This window comes from Nyctereutes procyonoides, unplaced genomic scaffold (genome assembly GCF_905146905.1).
Source record: "Nyctereutes procyonoides isolate TBG_1078 unplaced genomic scaffold, NYPRO_anot_genome, whole genome shotgun sequence".
NCBI lineage: Eukaryota > Metazoa > Chordata > Mammalia > Carnivora > Canidae > Nyctereutes > Nyctereutes procyonoides.
The window spans coordinates 8628156-8652557 of NW_026575040.1; the positions used below are offsets into that span (position 1 = coordinate 8628156).

General features: G+C 39.5%; 1 protein-coding gene across 4 annotated transcripts in view; it reads right to left on the bottom strand.

Annotated features, from left to right (window-relative positions):
- The window catches only part of MAP2K5 (mitogen-activated protein kinase kinase 5), a 261355-nt gene that overhangs the window by 46739 nt on the left and 190214 nt on the right, over positions 1-24402 (bottom strand). For 3 of the 4 annotated variants that reach the window (XM_055319756.1, XM_055319754.1, XM_055319758.1), the window contains 2 exons: positions 18596-18622; positions 18250-18282 (listed from right to left, as the gene is read on the bottom strand). In XM_055319756.1, the coding sequence (XP_055175731.1) occupies positions 18250-18282; positions 18596-18622 (60 nt within the window). The remainder of the gene's footprint in view (positions 1-18249; positions 18283-18595; positions 18623-24402) is intronic. The other variant, XM_055319757.1, reaches the window with a different exon arrangement.

The window sequence follows — 24402 nt, forward strand, 5'->3', positions numbered from 1 at the left end:
TTTGCTTTTAGTTCCTAATTACAGATAATAATGAAGCCTGACAAGGATATGGTAGTTAACTGAAACATTGAAAGGGCATAGACATAAGATGATAGTCATTCATTACTTATTTATTGGTTTGTTCAATAATTTTCTTGATCACCTAACATGTCAAAGGCTCTGAGCCTGGCATTGTGGGATGACTGATATTTAATCTATCACCTTAAAGAATTTGTGTACTATCGAGGGGGACAAGATGTGTACCCCTAATAAATAGCCCTGCAAGACGGAGGGAATGGCCAAGTAAGAGCTGGGTATTTGGGCTGTACTGGGTGGCACCAAGTTCGGCTGGTACACATGAGTTCATAAAGGAGAGTGACAGAGGAGAGAGCAAGAGTCTGGAGGGCTGTAAAGGATCTTCTTTGCTCTCCCACCTTCTTCCTTCCTCACCTCCAGAGAACACCTGGGTGGGGGAAGGGACCTTGAACATTTTCATCCATGTCTTATTCCCTTCTCTTTGTGCAAAACAGTCATTCAAACGAAGATTTTATACTTACTGGCAGTAAATGAAAGAAGACAGGTGTCTTCTCAAAAATCTTAAGATGTTGGGCACACTGGCAAATTCTAAGGTCAGTTGTGATGTGGTTAGATTAAACTAGCCTGGCAAGTTACATAGAATATGGCAAGTCTTCTAACATTTTTTAATAGCCTATTTCCAGATTTCCTGATGTCAAGCCATCACATCAACAGGTAGTTAAAATCAGAGACTCACCTAGAGTTTGATCAGTTTTGAGTTAATGTACTAACATTTTAAGAATACATTTTCTAATTTGAGCCTAATGTTCCTTTGGCTCGGCCCACAATTTCTGTTCCTACACCCTGGGATTCACACTAATCCCCACAACTATCTTAGACTGTTCCACTTTTGTCCTCAGCGTTGGGATCAAAGGTTGTTTGTAATTCCAGTGGCTTCATGTCAGGCACAATAGCATTTTGCCTTGACAGATCCCAAATTGGTTTTTGATTCTCAATTGTTCACTGCCTTAAAATCGCATTTTTAGGAGACAGATGCAGATTCCACAGAACCTATCACTCGACTGAGGAGGAAACCTGGTTTGTCTGAAAAAAAGAGAAAAAAAAAACCCACAAAAAAACTGCACCTTCACCTTTAAGGATCTCCAGAGAAATTCATCTACAAACCAAAAATGTATCTGTCCAAAATGTAACCAATGGTAGATTTTGAGAAATTAGCTTAGTTTTAGTATTTTGAAGGTCCTCGGTGTTTGTATCTGTAATTTGCTGCTCTAATAGACTGTAGTGGGGGTGGAACAGGTGGGGAGAAGACAGTCACATCTTGTCAGAGAGAGAAAGGTGGGAACTCGATGGACAGGTGCTCCAGGTTAGCCAGAGACAGCCCAGCTTCAGATGTAAGTGAATCATAATTACACACTGGAGTTGTACATGTTTACACAATGTTTATTAAAGACACTCACTTAAAAATGTGGCCACTCTTGAAGGAGCGATCGGTATTTTGACATTATGTATATTTTTGATTTCACAATGCACACAGAACTGTACATTGTGAAATCACAATCTTCTGGTGTTAGGTGGGACAGGGCTGGTAATAAGGCTGTGAATTTAGGAAGGCTTGCAGATGCATGTCATCAGAAAAAAAGCCTCTGCCCCTCCTCAGCTGGAGATCAGAAAGCCCTCCTTTACTTATCCCACTCCACATCAAGTCCCGAGCGGAGAAAGTGAAAGATGATTCAATTTCCACACTGGGTCACCTCATGCTCTGGGTTGCCAGATGTGACAAATTACATGTGTGGGCATTTTGGTGTGAAGTTCTGTCCACTGGGCCTGGGCTGACAGTAGCAGCTCATTTAACTTGTCTCAGAAGGACCCGGGACCAGGGGCAAAAGGCTGGAATTTTTGCCACTTAAACACCCACCTGACCTATAAACCCTTAAATCAAGGGAGAACCAGCTGTTAGCCAAGTGAACATCACAACCAGATGGCTTATAAAAAAAACACAAACATAAATGAAAAGGTCTAAAGGAATCTGTCTGTAGATAATTGAGACTTGAGATTATAAAGATTTTTCCTATTTGGTTTTTCCTCCTAAACATGTTGTAGAAGTTCTTCAGTATTGAGGTAAAAAACAAGAGGAAAAAAAACTTTGTCATTAATAGCATAACTGACCCTTCATTTAGTCTACAATTTTTCTGTCACTTAAAGATCTATATTCACTTAGAGATTTTCTAAACCTATGGCAAAGATTTTGGGGTTTCATTAAATTCCTTGAAAAGAGGTAGGGAACTGGAACGTGGATTAATCTTTGAAACCCTATTTATAGTTGCTTTTTTCTCTGAAGCTAAAACACAACACGTTTTTTTCTCTTTTTATTTTAGGTCACTTGTTGGTCATACATTATAGGTCACAGCATTGTTTAGGGGTGTCCATATGAAGAGTACACACACACATGTTCACACACACACTTGGACACTCACACTAACATCTACATCTACCTCCGTTTTCCATTGCATAGGCGGAACAGCAAAAACATGCCTGTCTCATACCAAAGGGACCGCATTTACAAAAGCAAAACCCGTTATTGTCCTCTCTGGAGCCTCCCAATGCATTTCCATTGCTTTTCCATAAAACACTGCTGCAAATAATCAAGCATGACCATTGACATCCACAAGATTGAGTTTTAGGAACCATTAAATGAGCTCACCCTCGTGGGAAGCCTCCTGCTCAGGCTGGTCTAAAGGTAATTATTCAGCAATTCCTACCTGTGGTTTTACCTTGTCCCTATATAGTGTTTGAATTTCATAGGCTGGTAAGGTCAATTTTTTTTTTCCTCAGGAAAAGTCCAGCTACACATGTTTGATCCAGGACTTAAATTATAATGTTCCTACACGCACTTTACCGGGTTCTATCTGCAGAAGTGCTGATTAAAAGCGATCTTAGATTAAAGGTAGATCCTAAACTATATTAAACAAAAACGAGAGGGGAAAAATCTTGGGGCGAATAATCACCCTGCACGGATTCAGAAATGAAAAGAAATACTCTTCCTCTTTTCACAGGTAAGGGGTTAACACTGAGAGATCCGGACTACATGCATACACTGTTCAAGGGCAAGAACATGGCAGGTCCGTGTCCTGAAAAATCAACAAGCCATAACACTATCAAGGCAGACTCTGAGAACTCACTGAAATCCAAAGACCACATCATCACACTGTAGGTCCTCCTGATGTTCACTCGACTGTTAGTTAAAATAATTACCACCATTTGCCACCTGCACTGCAAACTATGGATAAGGGGACAAACAGAACTTCCAGGGGCTGCATAGTGCAGGAGTGCTGGTGGTATTTGCTTACATATTTTTATAAGCAAATTCAAAGGCTATGTGAGCTGTGACTCAAAGGCTGAAAATTATATGTGAAACTGTGCTTTACCTGGTTCCAAACAATAAACCCGGAGGGAAGAGAATTTAAAGCTGGGTGAAGAAGATAGCGCATCAGTTTAAAATTAGTCAATATGAGAGGAACAAAGAGAGGGAGACAGGGAGGGAAGAAGGGGGAGGAAGTGAAAAAAAAATAGAACTACATACTGTGAAATGAACAAGTTCAGTTAGAATGTTCATCAGGATTTGGAAAATCATAATGCCATCTGCTACTCTGGACCTCAGAACATCAGGGATCTCGTGGGTCCAGACGCTTCCATTTCCAGGAGGAAGGAAGGAACTTATACTCCCTGGAACGCTGCCTCCGTTCTGGAATGGAGGCAACACCCCAGCCGACCAGTTTGGAATCTCTTTTGAGAACATTTGCACTGTTCGCATATGCGTTTTTCCCTGGTTTAGGGAAAATGAACGGCAGGCAAAATGATTAGAGCAGCTCGGCAGTGAGGCGGAGCAGTGCCCCAGCCCGAGCTGCGGGGTAACTGACCCTGGCATCCAAGTTGGGCTCAGGGTGTGTAGGTCCCATCATGGTGGATTAAATGAGCATTGTCCTACGGCTGGGTAAGACTTCACAATAGAGCAACACATGTTAAATGACAGCAGCCAAAATTGGCCCCACCAGGCAACTGCCCATTCACAGAACGCTATTCATAGGCCTCCACCACCAAGAAATTAATTCATTAATAATACATCAGGCTTCATGGACAATTCAAAGAAAACAAAACAAAGCTACTTGTCCAATGACTGCCTAAAGATGCAGATTTTTTCCTGGTTAAAAAAATAAACAAAACCCAAATCTAATTCACTTACTGAAATCTAAATCACAGGGATAATTATGCTAATATTTTGGTTAGTAAAAAAGAAGAAATGGAGAAAATTTACTCACTGAATTCACTCAATGCCACTAAGAAATAATAAAAACACAGACTTTTCTTCAGCATCAGCTAATAGAATCTGAATTTATATAACTGTGTATTTAAAAATTATTTTTTTCCCACTTAAATGACTTTGTATATCCTTCAGACTCTCAGGAAAAATCCTGCTTTTAACTTGTTTCTTCTGTTACATTTTTTAAACTCACTTTCCTTCTCCTCCCTCCCGACAACTCATAAATATGAATTAAATATAATTATAAATGAACAGAACATTAACTTTTGGATTACTGCTGTGTTTTGGTAGAATGTTAATGTCATTTCTAAAGAAACAGTTATTACCAATAGAAAAAGTAATTACTAAAGGAATCATGGCCTTAATGCTAACCTATTTTCAATCTTCAAACCAGCCAAACTGCATTAATTTAAATATACTGGACTTTTCAAAGGAGGTATTAGATTTCTAAAGGTTGGCTTACATAAAAGAGGAGTATCAGTTTTCAGGGTCCCAATTATATATTCCCAACACTATGGGACACCGGTCTAGTTAACGATATCACTGGAGGGCAAGACTATTGTGTATCCATTTGTATTAACTTACCAAGTTTCTAATGCCTCCATCATTAACTCATACAAGTTACAAGCATCATGGAATTGTGTATCAACACCCATGTATTTGAGTCGATAGAGTGTTAGCCACTGCGGTTAGAAGCTCGGGCCAGTACAGGTCATCGGAGAGCTCAGGCCAGCGAGTCCTGTCTCACTAAACTGCCTGCGGTTTTGTGTCATGAAAGGAACAGGCCAGCCTTTGGATACTGGGAGCAGGAGAGATGGGCATGTTCCTTTTAGTTTTTACTAATTTCAGGAGCCAAAATTATGGCAAAGTCCCCCAGGCAAAAAAAAAAAAAAGGATATTATTTCTTCTGGGATTGGTTAATACCACTTTTTTGAATTCCAGGGCAGTTTTCCTTAGGCAATCATTCCACCTCCCCACCCACCCTCTGCCCCCAGAGAGCACCTGCTATGTTCAGAGTCCAGTAGTTTCTCAGTTAGCCAGCCCCCAGTGACCTGCCTGGGAATGAGTGATTCTCCAAGAATGAATTTTTTAAGACCACAAAGGGTTTAAGAGCCAAACTTTCTATATATATAAATCTTTCTAAAAGTAGCCAACCTCCTTCCTGCCAATTTAAACAGATATGCAGAATAGAATTCAATTTTTTCTTAAAGACCCGGAGTCATTCTCATAGACAACAAAACTGAACTGTGCTGCAATAGATCTATGCCCTTGGGGCATGGCTACAGTGCTTTCTACGTTGTTTTCTTTTGTAGCTTTTAAAATAATCTCTCCTTCTGATGCCAGAATGTTCAGCTGTCACTTTTTGCTTCCATCAAGGTCAGTTATGAGGTAGTAAGTGGAAAGAGCCATACCCTCTGACTGTCACTCAGTTTCCTCATCTGTAAAATGGAATGTTATGGGAAAGCAACATGATTCCTTAGGGTCACATCTGTAAACCATAGAAGTTAAGCCTAGATTTCTGAATTTTGATAAAGGACCATATAAATTAGCTAGGTACCTTCTCATCATATACTCTACTTTACTTTTTGGATTTGTTTTTCTGAAGTCTTGAAAACACAAGTAGTAAGTTCTTATAATTATGCACACATTTCATCAACAAGTATTTGTAAATGACTACTCCACATTAGGTGCAGCAGTACAAAGACAGAACTGAAAAGCCTAGGAACTTAAGAGTCTAGCTGATAAATTACGTATAATTGGGTCTGGAACAGGAATTAATAACACAGTTTTGTTTTATTTATTTATTTATTTATTTTATTATTTTATTATTTATTTATTTATTTTACTTATTTTATGATAGTCACACACACACACACACACAGAGAGAGGCAGAGACACAGGCAGAGGGAGAAGCAGGCTCCATGCACCGGGAGCCCGACGTGGGATTCGATCCCGGGTCTCCAGGATCGCGCCCTGGGCCAAAGGCAGGCGCCAAACCGCTGCGCCACCCAGGGATCCCCAATAACACAGTTTTGAATGAGGTATGCAGAACTGTCTTATGAACAGAATGCTAATCATCTTTTTCCCCGTGAACATGCCTGTCTCTCTGTGAGACCCATGTCAGTGAGGGCCTGACCGCCCAAGCCATGTGCTTCATCCCTGACCCCACCTCTCTACTTTCCCCTACATTACCAATTACTCACCAAAGTCAGTTTATTTTATCTCCTGAGTACTCTTCAAACATGCACAGGCTAATTAAAGCCCTCATAATCTGTGATCAGAACTATAGCTTCCTAATTGCCCTTCCCAAACATCTTCCACAACTCTGTCAGTGATTTTTCTGAAACACAAATCTGGTTCTGTTGATCCCATTTAAAACTTTCAGTGCCCTGCCCCTGAAAATGCCTTCAGGCACAGTGTGTAAAGATCCTCTGAAATGTGGCCCTTGTCTCATCTCTTAGTATTTTGGTAAGCACTGCAGCCACAGTGAACTCTGTAGGGGTTTCTGGTATCTCTGAGAAACCTCATAAACTGCTGACGGGAATGTAACATTGTGCAGTTGCTCTGAAATACAGTTTGGAAGTTCATAAAAAAATTAAACAGAATTTTCATACAAACCAGCAATTCCAATCCTACGGGTGTGTGTGTGTGTGTGTGTGTGTGTGTGTGTGTGTATCCACATAAAAAACTTACACATAATGTTCATCATTATTCATAAGAGCCAGAAAGCAGAAACAGCCCAATGTTCATCAACTGATAAACAGAATGTGGTATTTCCATACAATGGTACATTACTTGGCCATAAATAGGAATGAAATACTGAAGAATGGCTACAACATGGAAGTACCCTGAAATCATTATGTTAAGTCAAAGAAACCAAACATACAAAAACCAGGTATTATATGGTCCAATTTATATGAAATATCCACAATAGGGAAATCCATAGGGATAGAAAGTAGATTAATTAGTGGCTGCCAGGGATTGGAAAGGACGGAGGAATTATGAGTGACTGCTAACCGGTACTGGGTTTCTTTTTGAGTAATGGAAATGTTCTGTAACTGAGTTGTATACTTTAAAAGGGTGAATTTTATGTTATGTAAATTATAATTTTAATAAAAACTTTTTCAAAGAAAAAAGACAGAGATGAGTTTCTCTATGATGGCCTCTGTTCTTAGCTGCTGTTATGGGACACAGGCCCTTCTCTGCTAGATAGAATGGACCTCAGAAGAAAAGACAAACTTAGACCACATTCTGTTTTGTGTAGGACAAGCCTTGCCAGAAAAATCTGTATTTAATTTACTCCAAGGAGCATTTACTGAGCTCCTTCTTGAGTCATTATCTCTACCAGGTGTTGGGATAAATAAATCCCTATGCCGGATGACTTTCATGATCTACTGGCAGAAAAACTCATGAACTTAATTTGATTTTGTGTAATAAAAACCGTGATAAAGTTTTTGTAACCAATGCTATGCTGAATGCTGCCTAGTATTGGGCAGGAGCATGGTACGATGGAAGAGGTGGGAAGGTAACAGGGACAACTTCAAAGAGGAGATGACTTTTGAGCTGGGCTTTGGATGATGCTTAGATGGACGAAGTGAATAGCAGGAGGAGGTCATTCCCAGCAGGGGGAGGGGCATCACCACAGGTGTGAAAGCATAGGGCAACTCTGAAGGTCACTGGCTGAGCCAAAGTGAGGCTGAAGAAAATATGGGTGAGAGTCTCAAATGCTGTGCTAAGAAGTTTAGATATTACCCTATAGACAGATATTACCTTATAGATATTATCTTGAGATCTGTATTTTTAAAAAGATAATTCCATGGAGGTGGAGTGATAAAGAGAAACAAGGCAGAGCAAAAAAGCTTTTCAAAAAGCATTTTTAATAATGTGCTTTCAAAGCAGGCTCTTCCCTCCTTTCTTCCCCCTTTCCCCATTCTCAATCTTTTTAAAATTTTAAAAAGATCTTATTTACTTATTTATTTGAGAGAGAGAGAGAGAGAGAGAGAAAGAGAGAGAGAGAGCGCACACACACAGGGAGAAGGAGCCCAATGTGGGGCTTGATCTCAGGACCCTAAGATTATGACTGGAACCAAAGGCTGACGCTTAAGTGACTGAGCCACCCAGGCAACCCCCCCCCATTTTCAATCTTTTCATCCCCTTCTTCATGTGTCACACTCTGCTAGAACAGAGATATTAGGTGCCTCTTGGTTTGCCCAGTTCATGTCCAAGTGTCTAGCTAGCTGTGTGATTAACCTCTACCCTCTTCCGCCAAGTAGGCGCCAGCATTAAACGCTATTTTCTTCCAGCACTGGACATATCTGGTAGCATTTCTAGAAAATATTAGAGGAGCCTCATCTAAGGGAAGGCTTCTTGTGAATTCAGGTGTTTAGTGGGGTGGATGACTCCCTATTTATAAGGACTCTCTCTCTCTTTTTTTTAGTAGGCTCCAAGCCCAGAGTGGAGCCCAATGTGGGTCCCTAACTCATGACTCTGAAATTAAGACTTCAGCTGCGATCAAGAGCTGGATGCTTAACTGAGCCATCCAGGCACTCCTCATAAAGACTCTTTTTAATGCTCCTGTAATGATATGCATATGCCAGTCTAGCAGCTAAGTAAACAGTAGAGGCTCTTTTTAATCTTCATTAAAATTTATGGTTAAACAGAGTCATAAGTACTCACTGAAGGCACAGACTTCTTATAAATGGAGATTTGCAATGATAGGCTATCTATTATTATTATTATTATTATTATTATTATTATTACTGGCAAGAGTCTGTTCCTATCTTCAGCTTTACTTTTACTCATCATGGATGACCCCTGGCGGGGCCTCTTGGCAGCACCTCCTCCACCCTCCACCCCCACTTCCTCAAGTTCTTGCCTATCACTCAGCTGGTCACTTTGTTTCCATCTTCCTTCCCCATCCCCACTGTGGCCTTCTTCTCAAGCCCCCCTTTCCTAGCCACAGACCTTACAGGAAAAGACATTACCTCCCCAATGTCCTACAATGGCCACAAAGGTCTCTCTTTTAGAGCTATGTTTGGCCACCACTCTGTCTATTGACCCGGAGCCCTGGCATTGTTGTAGTGATTCCACTTTCTTGATGGTGTCTTCTGACACACAAACATTTTGCATTTTGATGAAGTACAATTTTTTTTTCCTTGCTTATGCTCTTGGGTGTCATAGCTCAGAAACTGTGACCTAAATCATGGTCATGAAAATTTACACCTATGTTTCCTTACAGGAGTTTCATAGTTTTAGTTCTTACATTTAGGCTTCTGACTTTTTTGAATTAATTTTTATGTATGATGTGATCAGTAGGGGTCCAAATTCATGCTTTTGTATGTGGATATCCAACTGTCCTAACATCATTTGTTGAAAAAGTGATTCTTTCATCATTGAATGGTCTTGGTATCCTTGCTGGAAAATAATTGAGCATGGATATATGGGTTTCTCTCTGGACTCTCAATTCTATTTCATATGTCTGTCCTTATGGCAGCACCATACTACCTTGATTATGTCATTTTGTAGTTTTGAAGTCAGGAAGTATGAATCCTCCACTCTCTTTTTCTTCTGAGATTGTTTTGGCCCTTCTAAGTTCCATGTGTTTCTCTATGCATTTTGGGATCAGCTCATCCATTTCTGCAAGAGCTCACTGGGATTTTGACAGAGACTGCACTGAATCTGTACATCAATTTGGGGAGTACTGCCATCTTAACAATATTAAGTCTTCCATTCCCTGAACACGGGATGTCTTTCCATTTACTTAGGTCTTGAATTTCTTTCAGTAATATTTTGTAGTTTTCTGCTTTTGTCACATTTCTTCCTAAGTCATTCTTTTTGATTCTTTTGATAACTTGAATTGTTTTAATTTCATTTTGGACTGAGTGTATAGAAATACAACTGATTTTGGGGCGCCTGGGTGGCTCACTTGGTTGAGCATCCGACCCTTGGTTTTGGCTCAGGTCATGATTTCATGGGTCATGAGATCAAGCCCTGCATTGGGTTCCATGCTCAGGAGGGAGTCTGCTTGAAGATTCTCTCCTCCTGCTCCTCTTCCTACTTACATGCACACATGCATACACATGCTCTCTCTGTCAAATAAATAAATCTAAAAAAAAAAAAAAGAAATGGATTTTTGTGTGTTATTCTTGTGTCCTACAACCCTGCTGATCTCATCTATCAACAGTTCTGTGTTTTTCTAGTGTCTTCTATATATAATATCATGTCATCTCTAAATAGTTTTACTTCTTCCTCTTCAACCTGGATGCTTTTTCTTTTTCTTGACTAATTTCCCTGTGTAGAATCTCTAGTACAAAGTCAAATAGAAGTGGTGAGAGTAAATAAACATCCTTGTCTTTTCCTGATCTTAGATAGAGGGGGCAGCTTTTAGTCTCTTACCATAAAGTATGATGTTAGCTGTGGGGCTTTAGTAGATGTTTATCAGGTTGTTGAAGTCCCCTTCTCTTCCAACTTTGTTGAGTGGTTTCTTTTTTCAATCAAGAAAGGGTGGTAGATTTTTGTTAAATGCTTCTTCTGTGTCTACTGAGGTGATCATGGGATTTTTGTTTTTTATTCTACTAATATGGTGTATTATATTGACTGATTTTCACTGGGCCAACTTTGCATTTCTGGGATAAATCCCACCTGGTATATATGTGTAATTTTATATGCTGCTTGATTCAGTTTGTGGGTATTTTCTTGAGCATTTTTTGCATCTATATTGATAAGAGAAATTAGTCTATAGTTTTTTTGTGAGGTCTGTTTGGCTTTGGTATCAGGATACTACTGGCTCCATAGAAGAAGTTAGGAAGTATTCCTTTCTTTTCTACTTTTTGGAAGAGTTTGAGAAGGATTGGTATTAAATCTTCTTTAAACATTTGGTAGAATTCACCAGTGAAACCAAATGGTCCTGAGCTTTCTTTTGTGGGAAGATTTAAAAAATTTTTATTTACGTGTAAGTCTATTCAGGTTCCATATTTCTTGAGTCTGTATTGGTAGTTTGTGGTTTCCTAGGAATTTGTCCATTTCACCCAGGTCATCCAATTTGCCAGGATATGACTGTTCATGTCATTTCCTGATAATCCTTTTTAATTCTGTAAGGTTGGCAGTAAGGAGCCTGCTTTCATTCCTAATTTCAGACATTTGAGTCTTCTTTATTTCTCTTTTTGGTCAGTCTAGATAAAGGTTTGTCAATTTTGCTGATCTTTTCAAAGAACCAATTTCTGGTTTCATTGATTTTCTCTGTTGTTCTTCTGTTCTCTATTTTATTTCCATTCTAAATTTTATTATTACCTTCCTTCTGCTTGCTTTGAGTATAGTTTGCTCTTCTTTTTCTAGTTTCTTCTAGTAGAAGGTTAGGTTATTGATTTGAGATCTTTCTTCCTTTTTAATGCAGGCACTTACAGCTAAAAATTTCCCTCTGAACATTGTTTTTGCTGCATCCTATGAGTTCTGGTATGTTGGGTTTCCATTTTTGCTCATCTCAAAGTATTTTCTAATTTCCCTTGGGATTTATTTGTTGTCTCATAGCATTTATACATACATATATATATATACATTTATACATTATACATATATAAATGTGTGTATTTTACACACCTATATTTGTGACTTTTCCTTCTGTTTTCTACCCCAGGGTCCCCCTGGCTCCTTGACCAGCTATCCATTTGGTATTCATACTCTATGTTACTGTCCTCTATCAAAGCTTTCTTTGCATTCATCTTCTTCAGAAAGTCTTCTTGGAGTAAGCAGAAGAGATAAACTCTCCAGTAGACCCACTCAGATGTTCTACATAGAGTGCTATGCTATGACATTCCTAAGACCAAATCTTTTTTCCTTTCTGTTCATGGCAAGAAAGAACAATCAGTGCATCTCAGAATTATTCAACTAGCACCTTCAACAATCAAGTCTATTGTTTGTCTACACACCTGGCCCAGTTATAGCCCACTACTGACCACTAAAAGTTTGTGCTTCTATATCAGAATATAAATTTTAGAACTTAACAAATCTTGTAGTTCTTTCAAACTTTTTTGTTTGTGTATAGTTGATACACAATGTTACATTAGTTTCAGATGTACATCACAGTGATTTGACAACTCTATATGTTATGCTATGCTCACCTCAAGTGTAGCTAATCATCTATCACCATACAATGCAATACAGTACCACTGAATATATTCTCTATGCTATAGCTTTCATCCCCATGACTTACTCATTCCATAACTAGAGGTCTGTACCTCTCACTGCTTTTCACCCATTTTGCACCCCACCCCAACCCTGTATCCTCTGGCAACCACCAGTTTGTTCTATCAATGAGTCTGTTTCTGCTTTTATTTATTTGTTTTGTTCTTTTTTTACAGTCTACATATAAGTGAAATCATATAGTATTTGTCTTTCACTGCCTGACATTTCACTTAGCGTGATACCCACTAGGTTCATCCGTGTTGTCACAAATGGCAAGATCTTATCCTTTTTTAATGGCGGAGTAACATTTCCCTGTGTGTGTAAACATGCATCTCCTTTACCTACTCATCTATCAATGGACACTTGAGTTCTTTCATATCTTGACTACAATAAATAATGCTGTAATGAGCACAGGGGTGCACATATCTTTTCAAATTAGTGTCTTCTTTGGGTAAATATGCAGTAGTAAAATTACTGGATCATATGGTATTTCTATTTAAAAATTTTTGAAGAACCTCCATACTGTTTTCCACAGTGGCTACACCAATTTACGTTCCCACCAAGAGTACATGAAGGTTCCCTTTTCTCTATATCCTGACCAATACTTGTTAATTCTTGTCTTGATGCTAGCCATTCTGACAGGTGTAAGGTGATAGCTGGTTGTGGTTTTGATTTGCATTTCCCTGATGATTAGGGATGTTGAACATCTTTTCATGTGTCTGTTGGCCTTGTAGTTCTAAGAAATCAACACTTTCATGTAGAGGATATTACTGATCAGGTATAAGCACGACTTAAAAGAATTCACTTTTTACTAGTAAAGTGAATAAACAGAAGTCTAAATCAGGGGTTTGCTGTCTTGCTGAGCACCTACAAATGTTAGATAGGAATTTATTTGTAGGCATATGATTGAAATATATATATGCTGAGAGTAATAATTCATTTTTCTGGTTGTCATATTTTAGACAATCTGAATATTTTGAAACATATCTGTGAACTTAAAAATGACTCACAAGAAGGATTCAAACCCTTCTGCTTGACATTAACTTTTTCCTTTTCCTGATCTGAGAAGCTCCTAGTCATCCTTTAAGACCTAGCTTAAATGCCACCTATCCTGAAGGATCTTTCCTAATCACCCCCAGAACAAACCCTCCTGTCCCTGGGTTGGATAGATGCCCTCTACATCAAGCCATACTATTCATTTCTGTGTCCATATGTTTTCTAAGGCTGTGAATGACTTAGGAGTAGGCTCAAGGGTGAGGTTCTCACTCCCATCTTTGCAATTCCTAGCACCTTAATCCACTGATGGCCTCTACTAGTTGACTCCAGCCACCCTGGGATTTGGTGACTCAGAAATCACTGGTGTATCCCCACCTGCCACAATACCATTGTGGCCAATCCTTTGTTGCCAGCCATGCTGGGACCCTAGGTGTTGGGGAGAGTGTTAGATGGCTATGTAGCTTCCTGAGTCCTAAAACACTGTAGTGGCTCAGGATGTGGGACTGTGCTCCTGCCTTTCTACTTTGACTTACACACCTAGGCTGCAGTCGACCTAGGTGCCTTGAGTGGAAGCCTAAATTCTCTCTAGGCTTGTAGCCTGTCCTCACTGTGCCTTGCTCAACTTGGGCTATCAAATAGCTGGAACTTTTGATAACTATCTGCTCAGTGAATGCAAACAAGCCCACCCATCTTACTTCATTAAAGAGAGGTACAAGTCTCTATCTTCCTTCTCAGATGAGCTTTGACCTTACACATACCACTTAGATTTCTTTTTCTTTTCCTTTCTTTCTTTTTTTTTTTTTTTTTTTTTTTACCACTTGGATTTCTGATTTCATTTGGTACCTGCTAGTTTTGCTAGGGTCACTATTAGGAGAGCAAAGACCGAACACAGATGGTTAGATCAGTGCGGCAGCAGGGAATCACTGTCAAGAATGAAATAACCAAAGAAACCAGAGATGATCACAGGAGAGAACATAGGAAAGCACCAAGCAGAGCAGCATAGCCAGGGCAGCCCAGGTGGCTCGGCGGTTTAGCACATCCCAGGGCGGGATCCTGGAGACCCGGGATGGAGTCCCACGTCAGGCTCCCTGCATGGAGCCTCCTTCTCCTTCTGCCTGTGCCTCTGCCTTTCTCTTTCTCTGTGTGTGTCTCTCATGAATAAATAAATAAAATCTTAAAAAAAAAAAAAAGAGCAGCACAGCCATGTAAGGGCAATTTAGCCTGGGGACAAATGGCTTTGTACACCTCAAGAGGCCCAAGCATATCATTGAGTGCCAAGGCCAAACACAGACAAAAGGGTTGGTAAAATTCAGTGAAAGAATAAGGTAAGCCCACAGTTTTATTGCCCTAGAGGGCATCAATACATCAAAGTTTAGTTTGGTATCATGTTCAAAACAAGGACCTGAGTCATCAAGGAAAGGTTAAATGATACTCATTATACACTGTCAACAGGCTGCCAAGAGCAGATGCATTTTAGAAACACTTCTTTCCAAAAATGAAAATTTCTCATTGATGTCAGAGCTTAAAGTGGTAAATCTCAGTTATCTAGACAATAGGAGCTATCTTATTCCCCAAAGATATCAGATGGCTAAGGCATCATGGCATACATAGAAACTTATCACGTAATAACTAATCAAGTACTTCATATCACAGGTATTCAGGGCTTGGAGAGGCCCTGATTATGTAACAGTTTTAAAATAAGAAGTTCTTTTGAGAGAAGCAAGTCGAGGCATTGACGGTATTAAGATATCACTCATATCCTGAGTTAGCCAGCTCTAAGCCAGATGAACTCTGCATACCAAAATTAAGCTGGATTGTCCTGATTTCTGATTGGAGCTTGATTCTCTCGTTACCTTGACTATCCTTTCAGTTCCTGATCTGTAGTCCAAATTTCATGTTCGTGATTGTTACTTGTGTTTAACTTTTGGTATCTTCTGTTTGGACATCTGGTAGCTCTGTTCCACAATTCCACTTCCTAACTCCCACACTGGCTCTGACATTCACCTCTGGCCACTTTAGGGCTGGCTCCTGCCCACCTGGTCTTGTTTTATTGTTTTTTCATTGTTTACTAGGCCATGACAGGAGGTCAAGAGGCATCCACATAATAATGAAGTATGTAATACTGGGCTTTACTTGGCCATTTTATCTATGACTCTGAATACACCCATCATGTTTGAACTAAGCTCCCTTATGGTGGTACTTTTTTTTTTTAAGATTTTATATATTTATTCACGAGAGACAGAGAGAGAGAGAGAGAGAGAGAGAGAGAGAGAGAGAGAGAGGGAGGGAGAGAGAGAGAAGAGAAGAGAGAGAGGGAGGGAGGCAGAGACACAGGTAGAGGGAGAGCAGGTTCCACGCAGGGAGCCCGACATGGGACTCGATCCCAGGTCTCCAGGATCACACCCCGGGCTGCATGCAGGCAGTGCTCTACCGCTGTGCCACCAGGGCTGCCCACAGGTGGTACTTTTTGATCTGACTTTTCTCTATCGGAAACCGTATATACCATCATTGGATACACATTTCAAAACGGGGTGTATCTCATACCCAAGGAGTAACATGGCCCAAATCCTAGCTGGTTATATTCACGCAGGAAGAGAAGCCCTAAAAGTCAGGTACAAATGAATATAGAGGGCTCACAGCCCTCTGGGATCTAAAAGGGCAGATTTTGCCCTGAAAGACATTACAGAAGAGGTTCTCAAATCTGAATGTCAGAGAGTTACCTGGGAAACTGGTAAAATGTAGATTCCCGGGTTCCATCCCTTGAGAGTTTAATTCAGTGATCTGGGTCCAAGAATCTAATGCAGTTAGTCCTGAGACCACCCTTTGATAAACACTGTACCACGGCAATGAGAAATCCGACAAACATGGGACAAGCACAGTAATTAACACCTCCCCCAGCCCCTGCCATCCTTTCTTTCTTAAAAGCCATGATGCCCTTTGCATAAGGCAAGTCATCTGGCCAATTCTTTCCTAATACTCATCACTGAACAGAGCTCAGTTTTAAGATCAATTTATGTTTGTTTTACTAAATACAATGTGAATTTCCCATGTTTCCATAAAGAAGATATTTTACTATATCTTTTGAAGAAGTGGGAAGAAATGTCTAAGTCATATTTTTCTCTCAACTGAGGAAGAAATGCTATAAAGAAAAACAAACTGTTGAAGTTAAACGCTATTGTCCTCCCCACCTCAGAACAACATCTCCTTAGGATAATTTAAAAAATATCAGGATTTTGCCCAAATCAAGAAAGTAAAATATTTAAAATTTAACAGCAATCACTACTACCTTAAATAAGGAACAAAAACATCTATTGGATTGAGAAAAACCTTCAAATTAGCTCTCCAGCAAAATATATACTGCTGGTGAGTAGTATCTGTACCTGAATGTTCTGATGCCCAGGAGCCTGGCAGACCAAGAACAGGAGAGTCCAGAAAACCTGGCAGGCTGTGCATTTGACTGAGTAAGCCAAGTTTCCCTGGGCATGGCCCTAAGCAACCCTGGAGGGGGACCTCAGGAAAATCAGCTTAATTGGGAGGATTCTGATGGGGATAGGATGCTTTTGGAATCTAAGATGACAGAAGATATTGATGAGCTATTAGATCCAGGGGGCCTGCCTGATATTTGAGATAATGGGACCTCCATTTGTTTCAGGACGATGCCTTCATTTTTGCACTAACATGGTTTATGGCTTGCAGGGGATATATGGACTGACGGATGCAACCATTAAGGATGTTAGAGCCCCACTCTTACTATTATTGTGATATGTGCGCATGTTTGTTTTTTTCCTAGGAGGATCTTTATATTTTCTCCCAAATCTCATAACTGGTTATACAGATGTTTAATTGAGAGGAATAATTATGAATTACGATTTGTTTTTTTCTTTCAAACTTTCCTATCTGAATCATTTATCGCCTTCATTACAAGTGTTTTAAATATTGTAAAATTAAAGTTTAAAAAATATACATTGCTGGTAGGCAAGCCCAAGCCCAGAAAAAGTGTTTTTTTTTTAAATTAGTGTTTCTTGATTGAGAGCTTTGTGCAGTATAAGCCTTTAAAACGGACTTTACATTCAGAATAAGAAGTAGAAAAAGTAGATTGAGAAAGAAATGCAGGTAGATTAATTCCATGAAGGCAAAAGGACAAAGGAACTCAATGGATAAGGATGATCAGAGGTAGGATGATTTAAAATGTGAGGATTCTAGTTTAAGGCACAAGAAGTTAGGGATGTATTCTGGGGGAAAATGGCTAATTAGGAAACTAAAGCTGAACCATTGACCTAGAGCTTTGGAACATTTTTATCACCCTGCTATGCTTTGGGTAAATAAAGCAAGGAAGACAAATTTTATCCAGCTTATGTCTGCTGTTCAACTCTGACCCCTGTCTACTGGAATGACTTTAAATACCTGCTATGGAAAAAAAAATGATACCACTTTAATTTCCGGCTCCATCCCCATCTGGCTAGGGAGACGATGAATTAATATTATCCTGTTTTGTCTTTAGGGCTTCCGATACCCCTGAGGACCAGCCTGTGGGACAGTCTGTTTGGGCAGGGATTCTGGGCCACAATCAGAAGAGTGGGATTCAGGACAAGGCCAGTCCACGTAACACAGCTCAGAGCCATACAACACAACTTGCTCCAAGGATGTTGGGCATTGTGCTTCATTAGGAAACAAAATATAAGCTTTCCACACCATTAGGAATGACTTTAGGAGTGAAAGCACATAAGACGATGCCTCACCTCATCAACAATGCACTGCAGAAGCTGGAGAGGCTGCAATGGGAAAGAAGAAAGGAAAAAGTATTAGCCTCTATGCAATATCTTTACAGTGGAGTGGAAAGAAAAAAATCATTAATGCAATAAAATATAGCAAGATTAATCAACAACAGCAAACTCTTATAAAAACATTGATGCTCAGGATGTTCTATTATTTCTAATGGTACCTAATCTAATACAGGCAGTTAAAGGTTTGCATTTTCTTCAAAATGCAATTTGCTAAGTTTAAAACAAGGCATTCAAGCATGCAAAGGAAGCAGCCATCAGGAAAAAGAAAAGTGAATTTTTTTTCTGAACTCATAAAGCTTACCATTAAAGATCCCTGGTTTTTCTGAATCTGAAAAAAGGCAATATGTAATTAGCATGTCATAATCAAAATGACTCACTTGGACACATTATGATCACTGAGAGAAAATTATTGCATTGCTGGTGGCAATTTGTGGGCATGTGTTAACACAATTTACATAATGAAAATACACAAATGTTAATAGCTCGCTTCTCATTTATAGGCGAAAGTCAGCAGAATGTTAATTTCACACAACACTTTTTAGTACCCTCCAGGTTGTATTAGAATAGGGAGAAAAACCATAATCCATTTCAAAAGGCTGTTTACGATTCAGATATAAATAATGTTTTATATTGCTAGATTGTGAACACTGGGCTTAATGTTGCAATCATTGCTAATGTTATGAAGCTCACTCTTTTTAAATTAAAAACCGATTTATTTAAAATTGAAATTAAATCATAGTCAGAAATTAGAATTTTGGATTCCTGCCAGTGTCTGCTCACAATCCCCTATTTTGTGAAGAAAACTTTAATTATGTGGTTGAAGTATTTGTCTTTAACTCCAGAGTGGGGTGAAAACTCCACCTTTTCCAAAGTTCCTTCAGCCTGTTTCCTGGGAAGCAATGCTCCCTGGGAAACTCAAATTCATGCAAGTTTTACAGTGTTTTTCAGGGAATGAAAAGTAGAGACAAGTGAATGCCTACTTCTAATCAACATTGTGAAGGCAGGCTGCTCATGAATCTAACGTGGATACGCCCTATTTCTTAGAAAGTTACTAAAATGTGACACCAAATTCATAATGAACACAGCCAGTAACTGAAGTACTAAACACTTCTTCAAACTCCCACCCCTACACAAATGACTGCAGTTACTACAAACTCAATGAAAATGGAGTCCCAGGCACTACATTTCCCAAGAAGGTAAATTTCAGAAACCAAATATGATACTGACGGGTCAGATGTTTGCTGAGATAACTGAGCTTCAATCAGCTAGTAAAATATAGGGAATATATAATAGGACAGTTGATCAATGAGCAATGCAGGGGTTAGGGATGCCAAACTCTGTGCAGTTGAAAACCCATGTATAACTTTTGACTCCCCAGATATTAATAGCCTACTGTTGACCAGAAGTGTTACCGATAACATAGTCAACACATATTTTACACAGTATATGTATTACATGTTGTATTCTTTTTTTTTAAAGATTTTATTTATTTATTCATCAGAGACAGAGAGAGAGAAAGAGAGAGGCAGAGACACAAGCAGAGGGAGAGACAGCCTCCATGCCGGGAGCCCGACATGGGACTCGATCCCGGGTCTCCAGGATCATACCCTGGGCTGAAGGCGGTGCTAAACCGCTGAGCCACAGGGGCTGCCCCTACATGTTGTATACTTATAATAAAGTAATCTAGAGAAAAGAGACTGTTATTAAGAAAATCCTAAGGAAGAGAAAATACATTTACAGTATTGTACTGTATTTATCTTTAAAAAAAACTTGCATATAAGTAGCCCCATGCAGTTCAAACCCATGTTGTTCAAGAGTCCAACGTATTTTTTAAATTAACAAAATTTTGATGGTGTCCTAAAAGTTCTTCCATGGGACACCTGGGTGGCTCAGTTGGTTGGGCATCTGGCTTTGGCTCAGGTCATGGTCTGGGAATAAGCTCCCCCTTGGTTTCCTCTCAGCAGGGAGCCTGCTTCTCCCCCACCCTCTGCCCCTCTCCCTGCCTGTGCTCTCTCCTTCTCACATAAATAAATAAAATCTTCAAAAAAATAAATGAAATAAAAAGTTTTTCCATGCATATTTGTTCTGCACAACCACTCTCAGGTTGGCAGGAAGGATCATGTCTTTTTTTTTTTAAACATTTTATTTATTTATTTATTTATTTATTTATTTATTTATTTGAGAGAGAGGAGCAGAGGGGGAGGGAGAGGGGGAAGGAGAGACATCAAGCAGACCCCTCGTTGAGCAAGGAACCCTAAATGCGGGGCTCAATCTCACTGCCCTGAGATCATGACTGGAGCCAAAACCAAGAGTTGGGTCATTTAATGGACTGAACCTGAACCACCCAGGCGCCCCAGGGATGATCATTTCTAGTCTCTTGATTGAAGACTGGCCTCCTAGAAGACGGGGCAGGCCCAAGGCCATGGGAACAGTGATGCCGGGGTTTCTCCCATGATCCTTTCTTTCCACCATCTGTATTATATCTGTCTACAGTCACAGCATTATTTAAAAACAACTGGATTTGTATATATTTATACTTGGTGTGGTAAAGTTGATAAATTATCAATTTTTGGCGAGTTCCTCTGAACTAGACTACAAGCTTCTCAAGGGCAGAATATATGTTTTCGCATTTTTTTTGCATCCATATGGCTTATCGACAGACCCTTCACGTAATGCTTGAAAGCACTTTCCCATGTTTTACCCCAACTGCACATGGCACCCACTCATCCCTGCTCTCCCTAGTCACCATTCTCCAAAACCTCTGCCCAATGTTGACTGGCTGTCAAGTTGCCTTGGATGGTTCCCACTTAATGCTTTGCTGAATTATTGCTCCTTCCTCTAGTCAGGGAGCATTTCTGGATAATGCTGTGATGGGTAAAGATTTACGTTAAAAAGGAAGACGGGTTAACTACCACCCTGGAGTAGATAAGGATTTTAATAAGCCATACCACCTTCCAAAAGTCTTGAAAGGCCCAGGTAACTTCTCCTATGGTAGGAGACACCTTTGGCGTTTGCTTTTATTTTTTTCTAAGTACACAGGGATACTCTTCCCCCATCCTTCATTCTTAGTAAGATATATCTGCTTCAACAGGAGAGTTACTTGTAATGAACTAAGAATCAGAAATCCAGTTTTGGCAAAGAGAATGTTTATCACAAATTTCTGATAGTCAGGGGGATTACAACATTCTCTGAGGGAAAACATGCAGCAAACATTCTAAGTGAGATGTTTTAAAATAAATTCAGGAATAAATTGTACAACATTGTTCCCAGCAACATATAAGTGGTGTGAAATGAGTTCAGGGGAGAACATTTTCTCATGAACCGAGCTCTTAAGAGGTCTCCACTTTGCCCTACTCTGTGCGTTAAAGAAACCATGGTTTAAGACAACTTAAAATTTTACTATTTTAATGCTTTCTCTTTACTATGAGAAAGAAACAGCAATATCAAAGTCTTTTTTTACGATCTTATAACTAGACCGATTTTCCCAGGTTTTTAAAGAGAGATGTTATTACCAGGTTTTATTACACAGCTTTGATAGCTACATATTATATGAAATCATCTTCATAAATTTTATATTAAGGTAGCAGTGCTACTACCTGAAATTGATTCAAAATGCTTAAGATACTCAATTACTTTTTAACACTGTTACACAACGCGGTGACTTATATCTTCTATTTCACAAGAACTTGATGATGCAATATCATTGTAATTGATTCATTTTCTCAATTAAATAAAGCTACTGTGCTTTTCTTTATATGAATGCCACATAGACCATAGAGTTAGATATATCCTTTCCTTTCTCTGTCTCAGATATATTGCCTTCAAGGATGTATTTTGTTCCTCTGTTTAATTTCACCAGAAAATTTAATGCCACAGTCATATTTTTCAAATTCTGAACTGCCATGGACTCGACTGTATTTATATTAGGCATATTTTTCACCGCTAAACTCTTTGTTGTTTACCTTTTTCAAGATCACATTACTGTACTGGAGCAGCAAGCATAAAACAGACTGAAGCAAAGGCAACCTCCAGTCATTGCCTCTGCTTTTGCACACAGTTCATGAAAGAGTGAAGCCCCTAGTTTTATAGCACATTAAAAGTGGTACTAAGGGTACTCGATATAAAATGTTAGCTTTGTGAATGCCTCCCTTTATTCTAGGTCTGCCTCCCAAATGCTTAGCTGTGAGAGCAGAGTTCAGAGGAACACAATAATATTGTTAGGGCTGATGAACTGCCTGTACCCCACAACATATGAAATGCCGTTTATAACTAACTCGTCCAAGTCCAGAGTCCTGCTTGCACACTCTGCTGGTGGTGGGAGTTTCCTATGTGTAACCAGTACTCTGGGACAATGAGCAGAACAGCAATTGCTCCGATCATTATACTTTTCTAATCAGACTCCAGAACTAGTAGCATTTTGATAGACTAATTAGATGAATCTCTTCCCTTTTCTGGACATAGCCTTTTTCTTTTTCTTCTTTTCTCAGCCCCTAGCTACAAGACTTTAAGTCACACTAACCAGGGATAGTTAAGCCTCAGTTTGATGTAAGACAGACCCTTGTATGTTTAAACGGGCAAGACTGCCTTCCTAACAGGCAGGCCTAGGTATCAGTTATGGGGTATTCCTGCAGTAACACTTATCATATATTTCCTTGCAAGGACCAAGTAGTTGACAATCTCAAAAGCTCCTATAACATGACTAATGACTGGAAAATGATCCTAGAGAGGAAATTGCCAATGCAAAAGTTTGCTGGGGCCTTCAACTTTTTAGTCCACGACTCCAGGGAGAAACAGCAAGTCTGGGAGCCCCACGTTCCATTTCCATCTCTGTAGAGGTGCTTTTTACAGAGTGGGAAAGCCGTGGACTTGCCACCAGTCCTTTCACATTATGTGCAGAAGCACAATCAGGAAACTAAAATGATCCACCTACGTAAGTTCGAGAAGACACCGGCTATAGCTTTCATTTTCTCTTTTACTCTCTGAAATTATGGCTTGCCCTGCAGCTCTTGTCGGAGAGATTTATGTGTGACCGAGGTCAGATCTTCCAATATCAGTTGACAAATTTTCTCTTTACATATTTACTGCTTTTCAAGCCTGTGTTATTTTCTCTTAAGTAGAAAAAGGAAATATAAAATTAAATGATATGGTTGGCATTTTTAAAGAATACCAGGTGTGTGTGTGTGTTGTCACTGACATCACACTCTAGCCTTCAACATTCTATTCTTATTTTACACTTTTGTGTATTAGGAACGAAAGCTATTTTGCAGACTCTCTTTCCAAATCAGATGCGTCCAGCCTGACCCTGCCTAATATGAACCAGGATTACGGTAAATTGAGACTTTTATATTCTAAGTGAATAATGACCTAAAATTTTTGTTTTCTTAATGAAAGTAGCTGCAGAGATAGTCTACTTCAATCTACTCACTTTGCTGCTAGGGAAACTGAGGTTTAGAGGGGCACAGTGTCCAAGATCATAGATACAGACTGGCCTAGACCTGACTGCTGATTCAGGAAGCTGCCTGGTGCAGAGAAAATGCACAAACACTGAGAAAACCCCCCAGAATTCCTGTCAGATCCCTATGGCCTCAGAGGCTCCCTCCTTTCACTGGGCTCAGCCTTTGTATACAAAGTGAAGGGATGAACTAGAGGAATCCGAAGACTCCCCCCAGACATAGCTTCCATTCAGGTGCTACAGCACTTGTTCCTACCCATGGGAGAACTGGTACTGGCATTCAATCTCATTTTATCTGGCACTGTGCTGGGTGCTAAAACTTAGGGACACGTGGCCTCCAATGCATTATAACTTATAAAACCAAAGTGCTCAAATCTCAAAAAGGCTTCAGTGAGAGAAAAGAAGAATTATTTCCACATGACCACAAGCTAACCACAGTGCTTGCTATACCACTAACTTAAAGTAAGATTTCCTAGACAAAGGACTGCTTTAGGAAAAAAAAAAAGTAGAACAGAATGTACTCTAGTGAACCATACATGGGAATTCTGACAAACAAATATTTTTAGATATTGAATGCATGAGGAAACAAAGAAAATGAATAATACGTTATTACTAAAATATAAAATGAACTCGTAAAATTCACATGTGCCATTGTA